This window comes from Canis lupus, chromosome 34 (genome assembly GCF_003254725.2).
Source record: "Canis lupus dingo isolate Sandy chromosome 34, ASM325472v2, whole genome shotgun sequence".
Taxonomy (NCBI): domain Eukaryota; kingdom Metazoa; phylum Chordata; class Mammalia; order Carnivora; family Canidae; genus Canis; species Canis lupus.
Genome location: NC_064276.1, coordinates 36,709,720 through 36,732,137, shown reverse-complemented (window position 1 = coordinate 36,732,137; position 22,418 = coordinate 36,709,720). Strand labels below are relative to the sequence as shown.

At 44.7% G+C, this 22,418-nt stretch overlaps 1 protein-coding gene across 1 annotated transcript in view; it reads right to left on the bottom strand.

The window, feature by feature from the left end:
- Positions 1–1,292: 1,292 nt before the first annotated feature.
- FNDC3B (fibronectin type III domain containing 3B) overlaps positions 1,293–22,418 on the bottom strand; it is a 339,644-nt gene continuing 318,518 nt past the window's right edge. The window contains 3 exon segments of the mRNA XM_025425602.3: positions 1,293–4,891; positions 14,633–14,760; positions 16,707–16,873. Coding sequence (XP_025281387.1) covers positions 4,580–4,891; positions 14,633–14,760; positions 16,707–16,873 — 607 coding nt within the window. The 3' untranslated portion in view covers positions 1,293–4,579.

Sequence of the window (22,418 nt, the reverse complement as noted above, 5' to 3'; positions counted from 1 at the left end):
GCTGTAGGGGTTCTGAAAAGCTCTCTCCCGGTGCTATTACTGAGCAGCCCAGACTGAGAACCACCACCCAAGGGCGCTCCAGCTGAACCACTTCATTGATGATCTTTAGATCTTTTTGGCCCACGAGGCTCTCTAGGTACGACTCTTCATATTCTCCTGTATGCGCGTGTTCATTGGATCCCGTTTTTGATCTGGTACCTTTACTGTCAACTGGGGTGGATTGTGTCTTCCAGTCTAGGGGCTATTTTCACCTTCTGAGGATAAACCGATAGGCTTCTGCAGGGTTGCAGCTGTCCAGCTGAAAATAAAATGAAACAGGGAGGAATTTTATGGATCTAATGCCTTTTTAAACAGCTTTCCACTAGTAGTATTTTAGGCTCCTTTCCCTCCACATCACTTCCAAAGGACATGCCTCTGCCAGTCTTCGAGCCCTCAGAGTACTTCACATGTCAGCTGAAGGGGTGGATCATTTCTCCCCTTGCAAAATTAGAATTCAGCTTTTTTCACTTAGGTGTCCAAAATTCTGGTGCTAGCAAGCTCTCTGCCAGTCTTCCCAGTGTCAAGGGGAGTTGGGACTTAAAAAACAAAAAAAAATCCTTTACTGTATTTTCAGTGGCGTGTTACAGGAGCATGCAAAATCTGATGTGTTCAACTGGTCACTCTTACCCATAATAACAGCTATCGTTCTTTATGACGCAAAGCTCACTTTCTTATATGAAGTTTTTCCATATTTTTTTCCAGAAAAAAAAAAAAAAAGAAAGAAAAGAAAAGAAAACAGGGATTCCTAGCGAAAACAATCAAAACATAATGAAACCATGGCCCTAGCAAGGATACTGGTGCTTTATTGCTCTTGTTGTCGAATGAGGCCCAGAGGAGGGAAGAAGGAAGTCAAAACGGTGGTTCTTGGTCACGGAGAAGGGAGCGTTCTGGGTCTTGGCATCCAGAGGTAGGCCTGGGCTCCTAAGGTTTGGCATTTGGATACTAACCAGCAGGTCCTGCACCTGTATGGTGCACGATCACATTTTAGTTGTCCCGTGTAGGGAAGTGTGAACTTTTAGCTTCTTTTGCAACATTAGCATATGCGATTGTGGCCTGGGATCTTGCAGGACCTCAACCAGCAGGAGCCGGGCTGCAGCTGCCCCCTTAGGTGGTAGAGGACGGCATCATGCATTGGGCCACCTGCCTGGCCTCCAAAGGCATTTGGATTTGCAACTTTGGGGATGTGGTTCGAGTTTTTAAAAAGTAACAACAGCAGCAGCAATCCTATTCATGGCAGAAAAACCCTACTTAAGTCAGAAAGAATTAAAACATTTATTGGGCATAAATATATTACATATACACTACGATACAGTTAGGTATTACATAGAGCATAGTATTTGCAAAATCTATACATTAAAATTGATATGGCAGTTTTAATACAATGTATATGAAATAGTCTAAAATTTACAATACAGGAAAACATGATTATTTTTTTTTCTCCTAAAGTTGAAAAGCTTGGAATGTATGTCCAACAGTGAGGTAAAACATTTTGTCTTTCAATTTAAAGAACTGTGCAAGGATAACATTCAAACACATTCAATTAGGGCACTTTTCAATTTTGACAGGAATACTGAATTACTGTAGCCAACAAAACATAGTTAGAAAATGCCAACATTTCAAGTTGATAAGAACAAGGCAGATAATATCAAACAAATCTTTTAAAAAACTTTTCTTTTGAAACAATTTCTTTGAGGACAAAGGGCAGTTTGCTTCACATGATTGGAATTTCTTGTGCCAGGGAGGAGTCTGACATACAGAGCATTGGAAGCCAGCCACTCACTCATTCCTACACATCGCAAAAGGGTAAAGAAATAAGGTTAATATGACACTTTATTTTATTGTTCGTGTGTAACGGCAATATATATATAGCTATGTATCAATGTCACATATACATATTTGTGATAGAAAACCACGCCAGATGGAGCAGTAATTTTTTGACTGGAGGGATTATAATGAATACCGACTCATGGAGAACAATAAAATAAAGTGCTGTCAGCTGGTATGTGACACACTTCAGCTTTCTGGTGTTCAACAGGATGAAAATCTCAAAAATATGATAAAGTACTCCTAGCAATCGTGGCCTAACATATTATTGCATTTAAAACATTTCAACCAATTCTGAGAATTTCTTCATAGCAGCAGTTCTGAAGTGTTTCCAAAAAGGGCCTCCCCCCGCCCCCCGCATACAGAGATTTTGTACTCAGTTGAATCTTCATTGCTTAAAAATAATGCCTTTTCCCCACTTCCCACCCACTCCCCTTCCCCTTCCCCGCCCCCCCGCCAAACACCTGCACGAGATGGGTCTCAGAAAATGCAGATGCAATGTTATTAGTGGGTCATAATGCATAATTAAATAGAGGGCTGAGTTTTTGGAAGGCCAGAACTTTGGCAAAAATATATTTACCTTGATGCCATCACTTTGCAAGGCTAATTAAACTAATTATTATAGTCAATAACAAAATACAAAACTCTCTAGTACTTACTACATCAATATAGGCACACAGAATAATTCATTGATCTTAGCACTTTCTTTCAAGAGATGATTATGGTTTTTTGGGTACATGTAAACGTTTCAATCACTGATAATGGATTTTTTTTGTTTTTTGGCATTTAATGCACTAGATGCTCTTATCTTTTAAAAACACAAGAAAGTGTCAGAAGATTGATAATACTACAGATGTTGCCAAGGAACAAACTGACCTAAAATTACAAAAGTATAAAACACACAAAAAAAATAACATGCTACAAGGGAAAATTAGTACATAAGTACATTTAAAAAATTTTACAATAAATAAAGATTGCACTGTAATTGGCATTTTAAAGTACTGTATGCAGAATATAGTATAAATAAACCAAAAACAAAATAATGTTGGTTTCCCCATGACTTTGGTATGGGAATATTATAAGCTAGTACAGGATACTGCATCTTAAGACAACATAGACCAAGCACAAAATCGCTATGATCAAGAAAAACCAAGTAGCAAAAATATACAAAAACAGAAGCAGGGGGATACACTGTGTCTGTTGCACCCTTTTGGAATATATTTGCACCTCCAACTCTTAAATGTCCCTGAGGTACGCGAACATTATGGACTTTATATAAATAATCCAATGACTTTGGGTTAAAATTGATTATCTCATGACTCAGAATAAACATGCAAGAGTAACACTTTGCACTCCAATAGCACCTGTTGATCAAGGATCTCAAAGCACTTACAAACATTAGAATCCCCATTTTATTTCATTTCATTTTATTTTTAATGCACGGGAAACTGAGGCACAGAGAGGTAAAGTGACGTGTTCAGGTCACGCAGCAAGTTAGTGACAGATCCAGGGAGAGAATCTAGGCTCCTTCACCCCCAAACATCATCCCTCTCCACACACACGGCCAGGTCATCCCCACAAAAGTAGGAACTACAAATTTAGAGGACTCTCTTTTGGGTTTTATCAGTTTTGATCCGCTGTTAGATCACCATGATGTGCACTGAATTAAGGGACTGAAATTCAATCACTTCGTTGATACCTCAAAGAACAGCCTAACGGCAAATCTTTCCAAAAACAATGAGCTGACATGTAAGAAGATTGCTCACAATTAGTGTAAATCATGGACAATGGGCAGAGGCACTAAACTGTCACCAGTTCTCGTCATATAACTCTGGTCAAACAACAACAGAATATAATAACTCTAGTGATTAGATTAGAAGTAGTTATACACAAAGACAAACACACAAGTTAAAGCAGCTTTTAAAATAGCCGAACAAGGAAACAACTAACTATTGCACAATGCCCTCTTAAAGTTACTGCTATGAATCGCTGGGGGAAAATCGACAATGCTCCATCATTTACAGGTGCATTTTGGTTACTTGATTTCTTAGGCAGCTCATAGTGTTAAAATCATAAGAAATACAGATGATTAAAACGTTTTAGATTAAAGTACACATTTTGATCGGAAGGAGCTAAACACAGTTAAATAACTGAGTGACAGAAGGGTTGTTTAGGGCAGCCTTATCTGAGTGAACACATCTTCTGTACGTTGTTGCTGTTGTGGCTGTAGTTGTGTGGTAAATACTATGACAACACTGAAATCCTCGACCTGTAAGTACACACACTGTGATTCACGTTCACAGATACAGATGGTCAGGACAAAAGAAGTGACTGGTGAATATAAATTACTGAACCGTAACATGGAAAAAAAAAAAAAAAGGCTTGCAAAAGACATCAGTGAGAACGGAATAAAGGCAAATCTGAAAATTTAAAAGAAAACATAAGAAAGCTAGCTTTTGGTATCTGGTTTGCTTTTCTTCTTTTTTTTTTTTCTTTTTTTTTAAAAAAAAAAAATCCAGTTTAATCTCTTCCTAGTTTTGCATTTCAAAAAGGTGCACCAAAACACTGATATTTTATTTTTTCCTAGCTAAATCTGTAAAACAAGAGAAGTATATAAATCAAAGAACAGAAGGGCTTAAAAAGGGAAGTATCTGAATAAATGTGTGTATTAAAATGTGTAGAATTAAATTCATACCTCTAGTTTTGTTGGGTTTGTTTACTTCATTAAGAAGTACTGTAATATAAAGGCAAATAAAATGGACAAAGTTGCGAAGCCAACCACAATGAGGGCTGCAAACTGTTCATCAGTAGGCATCATGCTCTTCATTTTGGGATCGTCTAAGCTCCCCGTGTCCCCTGTAAGCATGACCTCACTTCGTTGTAATACAAAAGCCGCAGAGGGGCTGAAAGCTCCGCTTAGCTCCTGAGAGGTGTCTAAACAGCGGCGGCACACACACACGCGGAACCTGTAGTCTGTGTTGGTCTGGAGGCCTGAGATTTGGAATGTTGCTTCTTCTCCCTTGTATACCTTCAAACAAACAAACAAAAGTCCTGGTCAATTCATTTGTAGCAACACTGTGGTCTCTAACGTAATAATCTGGTAACACCAGGGGCCTGGTGGACCAGGCTAGTATTACTCCATACTGACCGTAACAACAAAAATTGTGTAGAAAGGCATTTCTCCTAAAGAAGGTGTGCCAACCCATTGTGAACCAAGAGAAATCAGAATGTGGTGATACTGGGTGTAAGTAATATACATCTAATGAAATACTTTAAGCACTCGTGATCTTGTTCCACAGAACAAATTCGCATTTTTTTTTTTTTTTTTTTTTACACAGAACAATTAAAAACGGTTGTGCAAGCAATAAAATGCCAAGTTTCGGTGGGATGATTCTGACAGTTGCGTATACCATGTAACAGCACACCATGAAGATATCCCAAAGTACACACACCTTCTTTCTATAATTGGCTTGGCCTGTTCTAGAAGTTCATATAAGTGGAATCCTACTTCATGCCCGCGCTTGTGCTTACAAGACTCATCCATGTTATGGATTCAGTAGTTGTTCCTTTTACTGTGGGGTAGTGTTCCATCACCGACCGTACTTCGGGGTGTCCATTCTCTTTTTGATGGATATTTGTATTTTTTTCCAGTTTGGAGCTTTTATATAATAAGACTGCTATGAGCATTTTTGTATAAATCTTTGAGGACTTCTGTTTTTTGAACAAAATACCTAGGAGTAGGAGTGCTGAGTCACAGGGAAAGTCTATATATAATTTCCCAAAAATGGTTTTCCCAAGTGATTCTATCACTTTGTACTCCTGCCAGTGGAGTATGCGAGTTCAGGTTGCTCCACATCCTCATCAACATTTGTTACTGTCAGTCATTTTCATGTTAGCCATTCTGATGGGTGATAATGCCATGTCATTTGCATTTGCCTGATGCTTAATGATGTTTCCAACCTTTTCACGTGCTCTTTGGTCATTCATGGATCTTCTTTTGTGAGGAGTATTTTCAAGTCTTTTGTTAATTTGTAGGAGCTCTTTTTGTAATCTAGATATGAGTCCTTTGTCAAGATACGCATTGCAAATATCTTCTCCCAGTTTTGTGGGAGATATTTGCCTAATTGTTTTCTTGAAAACATGTTTTTTGATACAGTCCAATTTATCACAAATTAACACAAATAATTTAATGGTCTATTCTGGTCATACAGAGAGTAAACACTTAAGAAAATCCTCCTACCCCCACCCTGCCCCATTACAGTTCTAGGATAATTTCCTTCCCTTTGTTAACTCTGATATAATCACCATTAGGCCTACCATTACAGGGACTTGAAAACTACCAGTTTACTTAGTTTCCATCACCCTTTGAGTTGACTGAAGCTAACGAGTCTATAAGGAAGGATGGGAGGTCTCATAAGGTTCTTGTGTCAAAGTGATAAGTGAGACTCAAAGTTAGAGAAAATGATAACCACAGTAAAATTACATAAAGATTCATGGCTTAAATGAGAGTCAACGAATAAAGACAAGAAAACGGTACCTGGAACTCAATCAAATCAGTAAGAGATTTGGCTGATGAACAGTTAAAGTAAAACTGACTCCTTCCCGTATGAGTGGCCCTGAGCGTCTATAAAGCACTTAAGACATGCCTCGTACCTAGTCACTGCAAGTAAAAGTAAGCCATTCTACTACTTAGAATTTTAAAACACCTCCAAGCATATTACTGAAACAGCAATTAAACGTGACAGGCGTAAGCATTTTCAACCGCTACAGGCTGACTTGGTAAAGCTGTCAATTTTAAGCATTAATACAAATCCCCTAGAAAATACCAAGTATATCCGATCGTCTCAGTGTTGTCTGAAACACTCTCCAGCTATAAGGTGTTTTTAAAGCCTGGTGTGTAAACTTCTACCAAAGTGCACTGGCCATGCATTTAGTGTTGGGCAAAAGGGCCTCACAGTTTAGAAAGGGACCCAACTTCTAATGTTTAATTGATATTTAACCTTTTTCTTACGATTTTTTCCCCTCTCTCCTTTTCAAACTTTACAAGTAGACTTTAAGTGTCTTATCATACTTTTGTTTTGTGCCAAAGTGCGAGAAAACCAACTGTCTGTTTCTTATGCTTACCCAGATTCAACTTTGCTTTTGCTGTTCCATTTGTAAGATTTTTAAGCATGCTCGCTGCTCCCCCTGAGTTACCCGATTTCTTTAAGGAGTGTAGCAAGAGCACTGGCACCTGGAGTCCTAGACAGAGCGAGGCTGGAGCAGCAACCAAGCATGAAGGAGTTGTAAGAAGACCCCCCACCCCGTGGTACTGCGACCACTCTTTCCTTACTGTTCCAAAGATGAGTTAGTTAAATGCATGGTTTAAGACGAGCTTGCTGTTACGGTGATTGCCCCCAGCCCACACCCTGCCAACTACACCACGATGGAACCATCTATGAATTATTTCCCGACACATGAGTGGTCTCAAGAAAACAGTGGTATATATTTATTTTTCTTTAAAGAGCTCTTTTAACTGTGAATTTTTTTTTTTTTTTAAGATTTTATTTACTTATTCAGAGAGGCAGAGACACAGGCAGAGGGAGAAGCAGGTTCCCTGCCGGGAGCCCGATGTGGGACTTGATGCCAGGACTCCGGGATTACAACCTCAGCCAAAGGCTCAACAACCACTGAGCCACCCCAGGTGCCCTTGCTCTTTACTTTCTTAATCTAGATTTAATTTCTCAAGTTAAAATGCTCGAGTTGCTATTTTCTGAGAAAAGTCTTGTCTTGGAAATTGCTGGGACTGCTCCTGAAGGGAATGATGTTCAGCCCACGGGACCAGCACACCAGTTTGATAAAGATGATCCCTCCACCCTTGCCATCCGAACTTTGGGTTCTCATCTGCAATGTCTCAGAAAACAATGCATTGTGATTCTACGGTGTAAGTTAGCACTGGGGTATTTATTAAGTTGGGGAGAAGCTGCCATCTATACCTCAAGCTGCAAGATTTCCTGCTCTACCTCCTTTCATCGATTCTTCTGGATGCCACACCTCTTGAAATATTTGTCTACACTTCTCAAAGGGTGAAAGACTGTAGCTGTTGGAGCTCTCCTCTGTGCAACCCTGGGGAACTGGGTCTGGTCTGACTGGGAGGCCCTGGGCAGATTCTTCTCAAGCATGGAAACTGGAATCAGGATCCCAGGTCTAAGTCCTTGCTCTGTTACTTTCTAGTTTGTGAACTGAGGGAACTAACGGCTTTGAGTCTTAGTTTTTCTCCTCTTTAACATGGAGATAGTAACCTAACCTAATCCTAAGGAGGGTCCAGGGTTAAATGAGAAACTGGATGTGAAGAGTGCTCTGTGAGGCAATACCCTGAAGGTGAGCCAACTTTGTGAAGTGTAATCCTCCTGATTCGAGATAAACTGAGGATTGGAGAGGCTGTTCATCTCTTAAGGACTTACGAGAAATAATGGCAGGGGTAGCCCCCCGATGAAATCCCACTCCTAACTCAGACACCTGTGCTCACCATTGGAACTCCCCGAGCTTTGCTTCTCCCACTGCCTTTGGTCGGTAGTGACACCACTACCCGACCTCCCCGCTAGTCCTAGTCTAACCACCACAGTCCGACCTGGGGTCCAGTTCTCTGCGCCTGGACCATCCCAGTTCCTGCTGTCTCAGAAGGAAGACACTGCCTTTCCTTTATGTGGTACGGAAGCAGTTCCTCCACTCTATTTGTGCCAAGCCAAGGCTTGGGCAGTGTTTCTGTGATGTGGCCTCTGAATTCCTGCCATCAAACAATGATCTTGTTGTAGAAAACCAGCTAAAAACCTATCCCCACAGATGTTCTGGAGACTTTTGGAAAATGGGTGGCTATAGATGTTCACTTACGTCTATTTAAGTGAATCCTATGGTTTCCAGAATTTGCATAGCTAGAGCTTTTGAAGAAAGCTGGCCCAGTAGTGTATTTAATTTCTTAGGAACCCAATTCATGGAATCTTGAATAGTGACTGCATATATTCATTTTGATGGCTCTGCTCAACTCTAACTCCCTGGAATGAAGATCTCAGGAAACATATTTAGAGAGAAAAGGAATGCAACTTTTCTCATACCATTTGGCTAAAAGCTTAATGAAGGAAACATGGATATCTAATTGAAAGGAACTTTCTTAATGACAAGTCCAATTAAAACTTTGGGTAAAGGAAAAACATTTGCAAATTAAACACTTTCTTGTAGTTTTAATTGGAACAGCTCCCCTCTTACGAGCAGTGCCAACACACAAAAATCTTTTAAAAAAACACGACCCACATATTGAGTGTGGGACTGTGGTCTATAACCACCACAGCAAACAGCACCACGGATGGCCTGGGCTAAGGAGATGCTCAGTGAATGTTCTCTAACTAGAACCCTCAACTACTTAAGAATGGATATTCTTATACCACAGGGCTTGAAAAGAGAGGATAATTACCAGAAACAAATGTACAAACCACAGAGGTAACCGAAAAAGAGTGTTCAGTACAGGGGTGCAGCCCTCATGGCAAAAAAAATAAAAAATAAAAAAATAAAAAATGGAAGCATTAAGTTGTTCTGTGTATTGGTAGAAAACATAGTTTCTAATATATTTTAGAAATAACAATGCTGTTTAAAGCCTTTTGGATTCTTAGGAAAAATGAAAACAAGTCCCAATAACCCCCTCTTTCCCCGAGGATTCTGGTTCCTGAGGTTTGAGCTAATGGACTTGTTTTGGTGTAAACAGTCACAGGCAGGGGAATCACAAGACCACAAGTTCATCTGTCTGCCACATAGCTGGGCCTCTGCTGAAGTGACTTTTCACGGGACCCGGGCAGCTCTCCACTTCAGGATGGCAGGCCGTGGCCTGGTGTCCCTTTATTTTCATTCATTTTGACAGAGGCACCATTATGGGTTTTTCCTCCTGCCTCAACCCAATTTAAAAGGCATGGCTCCATGTAAGACTGTCTTTATTGAAGTAACCAATCATAATATCGCAAGAAGTGTATCAGCCATATTATTTTTATAAAGACTATTTTTCTGTTCTTGATTTGATGTACATTTTAAAGTAATTTTGACATGTTTATTCCAACCAGGAGGATTTACAGTAATACCCAGATAACTAAAATGAAGAATCTGCGACCGACCCTGAATTCAGAACAACATCCTGTGTCGTTGGAATCCTTTCTCCCAGCGAGTCTTTGGGGAGGATCTCTGGAGGCCCACATCAGGGCCAATGCCTGTGTCTCTATTAACGATGCCTCTTTCCTGGACTGCAAAGGGAGACATAACTGTACAGCCTCATCGCTCACAAAGCATGTCCTCATTACTGACGGGGCTGAAGCTCACGGGGACCCTGAGCTAGAGGATGAGTAGCCCAGCTTTTGCCACACAGCAGCCAAGGTTCAGTGAGGTGAATTAATTCTTCCAATATCACATGACTGTGGGATACCCCCAGCTCAAGAGGGAACCCACCGACCTGCAATATTACCCCCTCTGCAGAAGGTACAGGTACGGGTGTTACTAACGTGCTTCTGGAGGGTCTGCTGTTTTCACCCCAAAGGGCCTATCAGCTCTGAGAGCACTGACCATGCTCTTGTGTTATATGCCGGGCATCCCTCATAGTACGAGTACTTAACTGTTTCTCAATAAACCAGGGTCCTATGCCTGGGCTCCATGAAACTGAATATGTATTTGTCTCATGAATTTTAAATGGATGTAGGAGCACTTTTCTGAAGGCCTTCATCAGCTATTTTTAAAGGAACCTAAAAATCTCAGAAAGTTAAGAATCTGTAAAATGACAGCTTTTAAATACCCCTATGTTGATCTATTATTTTGCTCTGGGTTAGGACCCTTTATTCAGGCCAAAATTAAAAACAAAACCAAAAAAAATTATAAAAACCCAAAAACCACATTAGGGAACTGAATTGAAAGCCAATGAGAAATACGTAAGCCACAAGACTTTCAAATAGTTGTATTAAAAGAAGAACTTTCCTCATGGTACCTAATGTGATGCCATAAAGAAGCAATTTAAGTCCCAATACTATATTCTAAAAATGACACAAAATGAAAATTTATACAGAGATGCCATCAAATTAACTGTCAAGGTCCATAAATTTGCAGATGCTTTAAAGGTTTTCTTAATGCAACAAATCTTAGCACCAAGAATTTTAACGACCTGCCACAAATCTTGTTTCCCTAATAATTTGTTAGTTTGTTGCTCTTTTCTCAACTTCGTTAACTATTCTCTGTAAAAGTTCTTGCAGTGTGAACAGGGATATGAATGTGAATACTCTTGCTTTACATTTTTACATACAGATCACACTCTGTTATATCTTGTGGGAAAAAAAAAAAGTCACCTGTATATACATACAATTTTCAGCCTTTTCCAGAATAGAATGCTTCATAATTAATAGTGTCTGAAAAGAAGTTTTAAGCTTCTTGGAAAAAAACATTTATTAATGGCAGAAAAGCCTAATTAATATATGTAAGCATTCTAACCTAGAGTACAATCGTGGGTGAGGACTCACTACTTTAATAAGAGATTGTTTTATAATTAAGGCCAGCTGCTCGCTTCCTATTGTGATAATTGAACAAAAGAAAGCTAATAAGCTAGAACCAAGGTGAAGTTAAAGTCAATGTTTCAAGCAAAACATCAGAGAAAGCCTTGGTGCCGTACTTGCCTGTAAACCCAAGTCTGGGAAGCAGAAAGACCCCCCCCCCGCCCCTTGTAGGGGATTTTTTTCCCCCACCGAAGTTACACCCTTGTAACCTTCCCCCCCTTACTCTCTGTCACCACCACAGCTGTAAGTAACCCTGTTCCTTGAAACCGCCTCTTTCACGTATGCAAGAAGCAGTTACTGAGCGCCAGAGCTGAGAAAACACAAACGAGCACCGCCAGCCCGTGCGTGAGTGGCTGCTTCTGGCTGGGGCTGGGACCGAGCACACAGTGCTCCCTACGAGTGCGGGGTACACGCTCGGCAATAATTACCTCCCATTTTCTTTTGCTTTGCTTCTATGTGTTCAGAGCCTGTTATCTCTGGACCATAATGATTTTAACCATTACTCTGCACCCATAATAGAAAGAGGCTTGATTCCCTATTTCATGTTCAGAACAAGTGAATGAAATACTCAAAACATCATGTTTAAGTTAATGCTTATTGAATAGGGAGAAGCACAGAAACGGAGTACAAAGAGTTCCTGACTCAACTCTGGCTTTTTATGTACCACTACCCAGCTTAATCGTTTCTTGGGAAATGTAGTAAACACACGGTTACGTAAAGAATGCTAATCCCCATCCACTGAGCCTGCCCCGAGGTACTATGTTCTCATCTATTTCCAACAAGAAACTCGTTTATAACTACAATGAGAAATTCTGAGGTATACACATGGGATTATGTACCATATTAGGATTGATATGTCCATGGGTCTAAATATATAACATTAAGCAAACTAAAAACTTTTAAAAAAATCTAAAGATATTAAGCAATCTCTACTCCCAACATGGAGCTTGAACTCACGACTCTGAGACTGAGAAATCACATGCTCTCCAGACTAAGCCAGCCAGTGTTCCCAAACAGCTGATGAAAAAGAGCTGACCTGCTGATAAGATCTAAACTACTGAATGGATTTACCTGTTTTAGCAATGCTTGCAATGTATAGCTACTGATCAAATAATGCTGCTTTTTCAATGTCAAACAGCAATCACTATCGTTTAAGCAGCAGAACATTTTTCTAAGAACAGGTGGAAAAGCATGGTGCGTGGATAGAACGTTTGTAAAATAACAATAACGAACATGCATTGAATGTACTGTTTGGACATGAATCATTCTTAGGTATGATAACCTTAAGGTTAAACCATAGGCTGTGAGATCCTGTAACATTTTATCTTTTAACCATTATCACATTGCTGTGGAATAGGACAATGCTACTGGCATTAAGATGACTAAATCCAGTGGGAAAAACCCTCTGCTCGCTGAGCTGAGACCATTTTTCTGGTGAGCTGAAACAAATACATGAAATTATTTACTCTGAAATGGGATATGCCTTATAGAATGAGATTGGGAAGTCAGACGATACACCAGTGTTTTGCTCTTACAGAGGAATGATGGAAACTGGATGACATCATCCACAGATGTTAATCAATACTTGGTAGATGTCATAGTTAAAAAGATACAGGTTTTTTTGCAAAGTGTAGCTAAAGCAATTCATTCTAGGTTTTTTTTTTTTTTTTTTTTTTTTTTTTTTTTTTTTTAAGATTGAGAGCACGAGCAGAGTGAGAGGCAGAGGGAGAAGCAGATTCCCCACTAGCAGGGAGTCCGAAGTGAAGCTCAATCCTGAGAGCCCAGGATCGTGACCTGAGCCCAAGGCAGACGCTTAACCAACTGAGCCACCCAGACGCCCCACAATTATATTCTTTTATCTGATTCTTTGTTAACAAAGTACATGAAATGTACCAAAATTTTGTTTTATACATTTACAAGTATTCTTTATTATTAAGTAAGGAATGTGAGCCAGCAATTTAACAAAAACTCCAAATCAAATTATTTTCTACCTGTTTTGTATATCTGGAGCCTCTAGAGCTAAAGAGGCAGATCTTTACAAATTGCTAATATTTTAGAAGACAGTTACTGAGTTTGACACACACGCATGCCTCCATTAAAAGTTCTGGTAAGGAATGGGCCTCACCTTTTCCTTAGTGTAATGGTTCATATCCTGATTTCACAAAAATAGTTACTGAGTTCCTGGAAACACGACCGAAACCGATGGAGTATCTGAACCTTTCATAGCCAGTGACTGGTAATGTGTAGTTTTGGAAGAATTAAGGACCAAAAAGTGTTGTGAAAAATAATAAAAGCAAATTCTTTATCTGGCTCTATTCCCGTTACATTCTCTCTTGCATGGGTTTTTCATGTGATCTCTATAGCCTTGCTGACTCATATGATGGTTCTTGAGCTCTCACCTCACACCTACTGAATCAGAATCTGCATTTAACAGATTCCCCGGGATTCCCTGCATACTAAAGGGTGACAAACAGTGATACCTGGAGCTGCTGAATCACAGGCCTCAAGAGCTGATAAGTCACAACCCTTCCTCTGTTATAACTCCTACAGAAAAGGCAGATGGGTGGGGGGCCCTAGGGGGCTGAGGCAGTTAAGCATCTGACACTTGATCTCAGCTCAGGTCTTTTTTTTTTTTTTTTAAAGGCTGGGGTGGGGGGGATGCAGAGAGAGAGAGAGAGAGAGAGAGAATGCCAAGCAGGCTCCATGCCCAGTGCAGTGAGGAGCCCGTTCCCAAGACCCTGAGATCATGACCTGAGCTGAAATCAAGAGTCAGATGCTTCACCTACTGGGCCACCCAAGGGCCCCTTAGCTCAGGCCTTGATCTGAAGGTCATGGGTTCTGGCCTAACCTCTTGAAAAGAAAAAAAAGAAAAGGCAGGACACAGGCTTCAGCAGTTCAGCTGAAATTACTTCTCTATAGTCAAACCATTGGCCCCTTGGTTTTCAACTGCATAAAGATTTTGATATTTGTCAACATTACTGCCAATATCAAATACAACTATGGAATTTAAAGTTCTTTATAGGGTCATGCCTGAGAACTGAAGATTTAATACCTCCACAGACAAAATGTAAACGAGGGCATATAAATGAGTACACGTCAGGCAGATTCTATGGCTGATTTTTAAGAAAAATGCCGCTCACCAGTCACTGAACTGTTCATGGCAAGAGGCAGAGGCTTGACTGATAAGCCGCACGTGTGCCATACATACTGGTTCTTACCTGTTTGTACTCAGATTCTCTTCCAACCAATACCTGCAGAATGTAGTTGACAGGGTCACCTTTCATGGGTGGTACCGTCTCCCATAAAATTTCACATGAATTTCCTTCCAACTGTGTCACTCGAGGTGCTGAAATACAAACCCACATGTCCAAGCTCAAAACTCAAAGTATCACAATAACCGCCCACATTTTGGTGATATGGAAGAGGGGGAGTGCTTGTGTCCACTCAGACACAGGGGCTTGCCCAGCCCCCTGTAACACCTGCACTGCACCCTTGACACAGCACTAGCAAGCTATTGGTGAAAAAATCCTGTGCTCTTTATCCTAGTAATAACTCCTTGGCCTGGATTGCATTTTTGTTAGGTTTTCTTTTCTTTTCAGATTTTATTTATTCATGAGAGAGACACAGATGCAGAGACACAGGCAGAGGGAGAAGCAGGCTCCCCGTGGGGAGGGAGCCCGATGTGGGACTCGATCCCAGTACTCTGGGATCACACCCTGAGCTGAAGGCAGACGCTCAACCGTTTTTTTGTTAAGTTTGTTATGTTTTCAATAATATTGAACATGTTCTATGATGAGGCCTTGAGCTGGAGACATTTGGAGAATGCAAAAATGGGGACGTAAACTCTGCTTTCAAGGGAATTAAGATTGAGTTGAGGAACGGGGCAAGCAAGGTAGGAGACAAATACAAAGAGAAACATCACGTAAAGGAGAGTAAGCTGGGGTGTACGAACAAAGTGGGAAGGAGAGTCTCATCTGTGTGTGAGGCTAAGGAAGGTTTGAGGAGCATGTGACGTATGAGAGTAAGTCCAAGAGAATGGCCAGCATTGAGAGAAAGCCTTTAAAAATCAAGTTATCTCATATTTACATATTTTTTTAGTTTATTTTTCACCTGTTGGACTCATAATTCTGGCTTAGAGGAAAGTTGTATTAGTTGGTAGTAAAGCATTACAACGTTAAGGGAATTTTAAAAGATTTTCTCATAGCTTATGCTATATCTCTATAGCTTAATTCAATACCTGGTATTTTATTACTTTGTAACCAGAACGCCTAACTCCTTTCTGAACTCCCTTTACTCTTCACATTTTTTTAGAGGGGGTGGTTTCTGCTTGCAATTCTGTACAACACTGTTTCAGAGAAATAAAGGTCTTTTTAAAAATAAGTTGCAGTTAGTTGGCCAAAACACCATGCAATTTATGGAAAAAAGATAAGGGATCTTTATCAGACAAAACGGTCTTCCAGCCAAGACAACAATTTCCTGAACCCAAGAGTAAGAAGATCTGATCAAGGGGCAGCGTTAGGAAACTGCCCTTCTGAAGAAAACGTACGTGGAATTCAAGTGCTTTCAACTCCGTGCTCCAATGTCCATCCACAAGCACACACTCAGAGGGGCACAGAATCACGGAGACCCTCAATGTGGCCAGCCGTCCTTGGAAGGCGAGTCCATCAGCCCCAGTTGAGTGCGGAGGGGCTGGTAGGGACGGCCTGGCCTGGAGAGACGGGCTCACCAGACCCAGGGGAGGCAGGGCCTGGGAACAGGGCCTTCTGCTCACTCCCTGTCCCCACGAAGGGACGGAATGAACTAGGCACCGGCAGGCCTCCGGACAAATACTCAGGGAGCTGAGGCCAGGCCACTGAGGCACTTTTTCGAAGGCCCCTCTGCACAGTAAGGGCTGGGGCCCGGGGCACAGGCTGCGGAAGGGGCCGGGGTCGGGCACCAGAGTCATCCCAAGGTGGATCCCAACCTTGGCTCCTCCTGACAGTCCCTGGGCAGAGCGATCCTCAAACCCCCCACAAACCCCTCACGGTCCCACCCAAGGCGGGTCACTCCAGACTGTTCCTCTTCCTTAGCTGTGCCCTGGGGGTTGGAGCCTACCACACGATTTGCAGTCCGTCTTCCCACGGACTTGAGGAAAGGCCTCCTGGGGAGGTGCCCTCCTTTCCGCAGAAGACCCGCCCGCAGCCTCTCTCCTGGGAGCTGGCTGGGCTTCAAGGGTGCTGACACGAGGGGGTGTATGTAAGGTAATTTCCTTCCGCTCACAGAAGAACTTGCCAGGATTCACTGCCTACAAACCTTTGATGGCCGGGGGGACGCTCTTGGTCGTGCTGAACGTATAGGTTTCAGAGAAGGGCCCTTCCCCAGCCTCACTGGCGGCCTGGATTCTGAAGGAGTAGCACGTGAATTCCGTCAGTCTCTGCACCTTGTAGGTGTGGCTGGGTCCTCTGTAGATGGAAATAAACCTGGAGGAAGGAGCAGAAGCCATCAGCCGCCTGAACTTCCATTAGTGAAGAGAAGCTCGTCGTCACTGCGAACTCACCTTCGACTCGGGGTTAGGCCACGACAGTAACGCTATCTGGGCACCTGAGAAATGCGCTCTTGACCCGGATTTCCCAAGTAACTGAGGCGTGGCCGGAAAATCCCTTAAATTTTAACCTCGATCTTTTGCAAGAGCATCCAAAGCCCCTTCCCAAACCAGCAAGACGACATTAAAGACTACAGATCTTTGAGAAGACATTTTAGAAGGAGAAAAAAAGATGTTCTGCTCCAAATCATCCATCAGGCTAAAATGATGGAAAAGCCGACACAGGTGAACTGGGCAGTTTATAAACTGGCAGCTTCTGGATCCTCCTCCTCCCGGAACCCGGACTCTTCCGGACTCTGCTAGTTGTGATCTCTAGGGGGCGTAAGCAGGTAGAAAGCAAGGCCTTCCGGCCTCAGGTCTCCCCGGGGTCTTGAGAAACGTGCGCTTTTACAGTGAAACTGGATTACCTGGAACTAGCGTGTACTACCGTCAGTTTGTCGTTTTACAGTTAAAGATAGAACCTCTGGAAGTAACCCCCCACCCACCCCCGCTCCAGATTATCCAGGATTTCTGTAGGTTTGAGATTTGAGTCCTGCCAGCCCGGGGACATTCTGAGAACCGCTGCCCGCCCTGGGCCGACAGGCCTGTCGATGCTCCCAGGTGCCAGAGTCTAAGGACAACGCGCCGTCTTCAGATACTGCTGGAAGTCGGTCAGACTGAATCACGGCAGAAAACGTCTCGACTCTTAGGCTGACATGGCCGGGGCCGGGGGTGGGGTGGGGGGGGTGGTAGGCAGCAACTATGAATCCATTTAGCAAACGTCTCTTGAACATCTGCTGTGTGCCAGGCCCTGTGGCTTCCAGGATGACTAAGAGCAAATCCCTGCGGGCTGGCTGGTCCTGTGCGCGGTCAGGGCTGTCGGAAAGCAGCAGCGTTTCCCTGTGCCAGAGAAAGGTCCCTCTGGATGGAGGGAGGGAGGGGTGGAAGGATGGAGGGAGTGAGGGAAGGATGGAAGGAAAGAGGGAGGGAGGGATGGATGAAGGAGGGATGGAGGAGTCTAGAAATTCAACAACTTTTTTAGAGAACTCGTCAGAGCCCATACTTATTTTAACACCCCCACGCACTCATCGGCCTTCACAATTCGGGTTCCTGAGCCCCAGTCATGTGACTATTTAACACCCCCTCTGCTCTGCGGGGCAAGGAAGCACCTTCTACTAAGGGCTGAACACCTGCGATTCCCGGGAAAGCCAGAGTCCACTCCGACCCGGCGAATACCATGGCAACCTGCCCAGGGCCCGCCACGCCCCTCCGCGACGAGGGCACCCGTGATGCCCGAGGCAACAGCTCCTCTTAACGTGGCCTCACCTGGGCCGGTCTCCGCCCAGAGCAACCGCCCCTGGTTACGCGGCACAGCGGAACCCCCGGTTTAAGAAGCAGACAAACTTGCCATAAGAGCCCGGGCCTTGGGCACATCTGGAGAGGATGGCGAGCACCAGCACCGCCTCCCCGCCACGCCCCGCTCTAGGGAGGCCGCGTCCTTTCCAAAATAAGGTCAAACCATCTGCGTGGACGGGAGCACTCACGGTCACAGAGAACTGCACAGAGGCAGTTCAGGACTCTAACTCGCCGGTGTCATCTAAGTTGGGCGAAGAGCATACACCTCAATTTTCAAATACATCAAAACCTGCTTATGGACTGGGCTGGGGTCCCCCCCCCCTTTAATTTACTGTTTGGCTCTTTTACTGCCACATTTCAAGTTTTTAAAAATTGAAACGCGGCACCCCAACGTATAGAAGGCACCATGGACACAGGTGCTACAACGAAGGACCTTAAAAATCACCATGAGGGCACAGGGTTAAGTCTGGGGACAGCGCTACTGGCAAACGGGAGAGGCTGCGTCTGCTTTTAGGGAAAAAAGCTCAAGGTCGACATCTACGCCCTGGTGTCCGGGCCGGGTTCTCTGGGGCCCGTTGCGTTCAGGGAAGGTGGCTTTAGGCAGGCAGGGGAGGCCCACCCTGTCGCCGGGACTTCCCTTGGAGAGGAAGCTGGGGACGGGCAGCCTGGCGCGGCCAGCGGAGCAGCCGAGGGCAGGAGGGAAGGGGCAGCTCTTTCTCCCTCCCGTCCTTTCTAGAATGAGCACGTGTCCAACCGGTTCTCTAGTCTCACCCTCTGTCCACTTTGGCAATAAGAAGTCATGACTTGCTTGCTGCCCTGCTTTGTGACCTGTTAGAACAGGCGCGGGAGGAGCCCTGGGCCTGTCATTGCGCCAGCCAGGGACGGAGCCCCGTGTGAGAGGAGGGAGACGGTGGACGCCCTGGCTCTCTCCTGAGTGCAAGGGGCACGGCGGCCAGGGGAGACACCAGGAAGCCTAGCAGCTTTGGGAGGAACATTCCCGAAGAGCTGGCGGGGCCGACCCCAGCCCCAACACCCGCTCGGAGGAGAGGCGGTGTCCTGCCCTCTTGAGGCCTGGACCTGAGCTGGACACACGGGCCCAGGTCACAGGGAGCCGACGGGCGGCCAAGGGCCTCGGGGGCCACTGAAGACACGGACGGCAAGTGTGCAAAGGGTTGAAAGGTTCATACGTTTATCACGTTAAGGTCTCCTGTGGCCTCGTCCTCCTCGAGGAGACGTAGAGCAGAAAGGGAGGGAGGGAGGGCGAGGCGAGGCTGTGGGCCGGAGAGGAGGAAGATGGGAAATGGGTCACCACAGTCAGGTCTGGTCTCACGCCTCTTTATTTTAACAAAGCGGTTTATCAGACGCCGAGGTCCAGGGACTCCAGCGAAAGCTCCGTCCACGTCAGCCTGCCAGTCGAGCCGCAGAACCCTTCCCGGAGCCCGGAGCCCGCCGCCCGTTCAGGTCCCTGGAGAGCGCTTCCACCGCCAGCCCCGGCAGCCCCGACACCCCCGGCAGCCCCGACACCCCCGGCAGCCCCGGCAGCCCCGACAGCCCCGGCACCCCCGAGAGCCCCGACACCCCCGGCAGCCCTGACAACCCCGACACCCCCAGCAGCCCCGACACCCCTGACAGCCGCCTGCGCTTTTACTCCAACTCTCAGGGTTTCGAGGGGTTTCAATCTTGAGAAGTCGAAGGGCTAACACTGGTCCCAGGCTGCCTCCCCAGCCCCCCGGGCGCCCCCGCACCCTCATTGGCGCAGCGCACCCCGCGCACCACGGCTTCGTCTGCCTCCGGGTCCTCAGTTCCCTCCTCTGAGCTGTACCTTCTGATTTGAGCGAGGGCGACCACCGCAACCCAGAAAGCTCACACGCCACCACGGAAAGGACAGTCCCTCTTTTACCGCAGTCCTGTACTTATTTTCCATCATCCCAAGAGGCGGGAGAAGAAAGAATCTTCTTCCTTTGGAGCCAGTGATTTATGCCAGTTGCATGGTGGCCTCTCTAGGAGGCTCCGTAGGTTAACACCCTGTGGCTAGGACCACCCGGGGAGAGATTAAAAATATTCATCAAATATTTGTTTTACAAAGACCAACTGAATTTTTTCTCTTTCCTAAATCTTTTTTTTTTTAAGCCACCTTCATTTTAAAACTCATTAATAAGTCAGCCAGAGGCCTCTGGTGATAGAATTAAACGCATGCTGCGCGTCAAGACACAATGATCGAAGGCGACACGTTTTATGTGGAATCAAGGATCCAGCACCTAGAGCACGTCTTTGCCATGGAAAGGGGACAGGAGCCATGCAGCTTTGCAGATTCCACCCCCCCCCACCCCCCCCCCCACCCCCGGGTCAGCCTCTGGGCTCCACAGGGCCTGGGATTCAGAGTCGCCACCAGGGGTCAACAGGTGTCCTACTGCCATGAAGGCCCAGACCCAGATCACTTCAGCATGTCTTGCTCCAAGCCTGGGGGAAAAAAATCAGCTGGGAATGGGGAGAATCTGGAGCAGCTGGGGTGCCTACCGAATCAACAGATGGAGATAAGTCTCTCCCCAAGACCTCAATCCCTTGACTTCTGAGGGTGAGAGGGTGGCCCAGGCAACAAGGGACCCACTCTGTGGAGATGTTCCGATGCTACAGAAACGCAATGAAATACGTGTAGCAGGTGGCACGGTTCCTGGACTATAGGAACGGCTCAGTGAAGTCACTGGACACTCTCAGTGTCAGTTCAGGCTAAGGCATATGCAGCCACGGCACCCCTGTGGAGCCACAGCTCCTTACCAGTCACCCGAGCTGGGGGCCTAGACTGGCACTGCCTCTGAGGGGTCTTCTGCTCTGTTCTCTACCCCTGCTGCCCATGGCCACATACCTCAGGTGGCATCAGCCCCGTGACCCCGGGCTCCTGGGAAGACCCAGTAAGAGTACTGGAGTGGGAACACCTGTAAAGCTGCCCCATTGGCTCAGGAACAGAAGGTACAGTGGGTATAAAGAATCTCTGCAGGCCACAGGCTTGAGTTTGAATTTAGGTTCAACAGCCTGGCGATCGTGGGCTCTACGGCAGCCGTGTAAGCCACCTCCATCTGCGTAGAATGGTGCGATAACGAACACTGTCCCCGCTCGGAGGCGGTTGTGAGAATCCAACAGGATAATGCAGGCAGCGCTCGTTACGAAATGCCTACTCCTTGTCATGATACTAATACTAATGTTATTAATGACGAGACACCAAGGTTGATGAGCAATTTACCCTGTTTTTCAATGTTGGAGAAGCCTGACGGATGCCCAGGATGGTATCCCTTACTTGCATCCTCTTAGGCTTTCCTCAGCCAGAGAGAAAGCTGTCCACGTGGGTACCACCCACCCCCCGCCACCACCGCCCCAACCCGGTCCCGGTGAACCCAGGCGGCTGAAGGCACATGAATATGGGGTTCTGTATCAGTGCAGCCCATTGATGGAACCTAGGGAAAGGACAAATGGGAAGAAATGCTCTCGTACTATAAATATTTACTTGGAAGGGGAAACAAACAAGTCAAAGGTTGGTGCGTCACTGAAAGTTTACAGTCTAGATGAATTCTTTATGGCTCTGCCTCCTACTTGTTTCAGCCTTGACACTAAACCCTTCTAACGTAGCGAGCACACGTGGATTTTTGTATTGCCAATTTAACAGTTATTTTAAAAAACTGTTCTACTACAAAGACGCATAAAAGCCTTGGCCACAATGCGCAGTCTGTTACCTTCACTACAGACTGGGACAAGTTGATAACTCTCCAGGCTGAGCTTCCAGACATTTGGGATAATAATAACCATCTTGTTCACCTGGCAGGAACGTTTATGAGATCCTAAATGAGAGGAGCAAGTAAATTCTACGATTTCTTATTAAATTTACACTAGGAAGGCAGAAACAACAGATTCTTGACAGTTTCAAGAAGTTGTAGGAGAAGGTCATACTATTAACCTCGATATTTTAGGCACATTATGAAAGATTCCTTTTTTGCAGTGAAGTGCAACTGAAGGAAGAAATTCAGACACGTTACGTCTTTGAATGTTTGTTTTAAACCACATTCGAGTAAAATGATATATAAAGAACTGAATTTAAA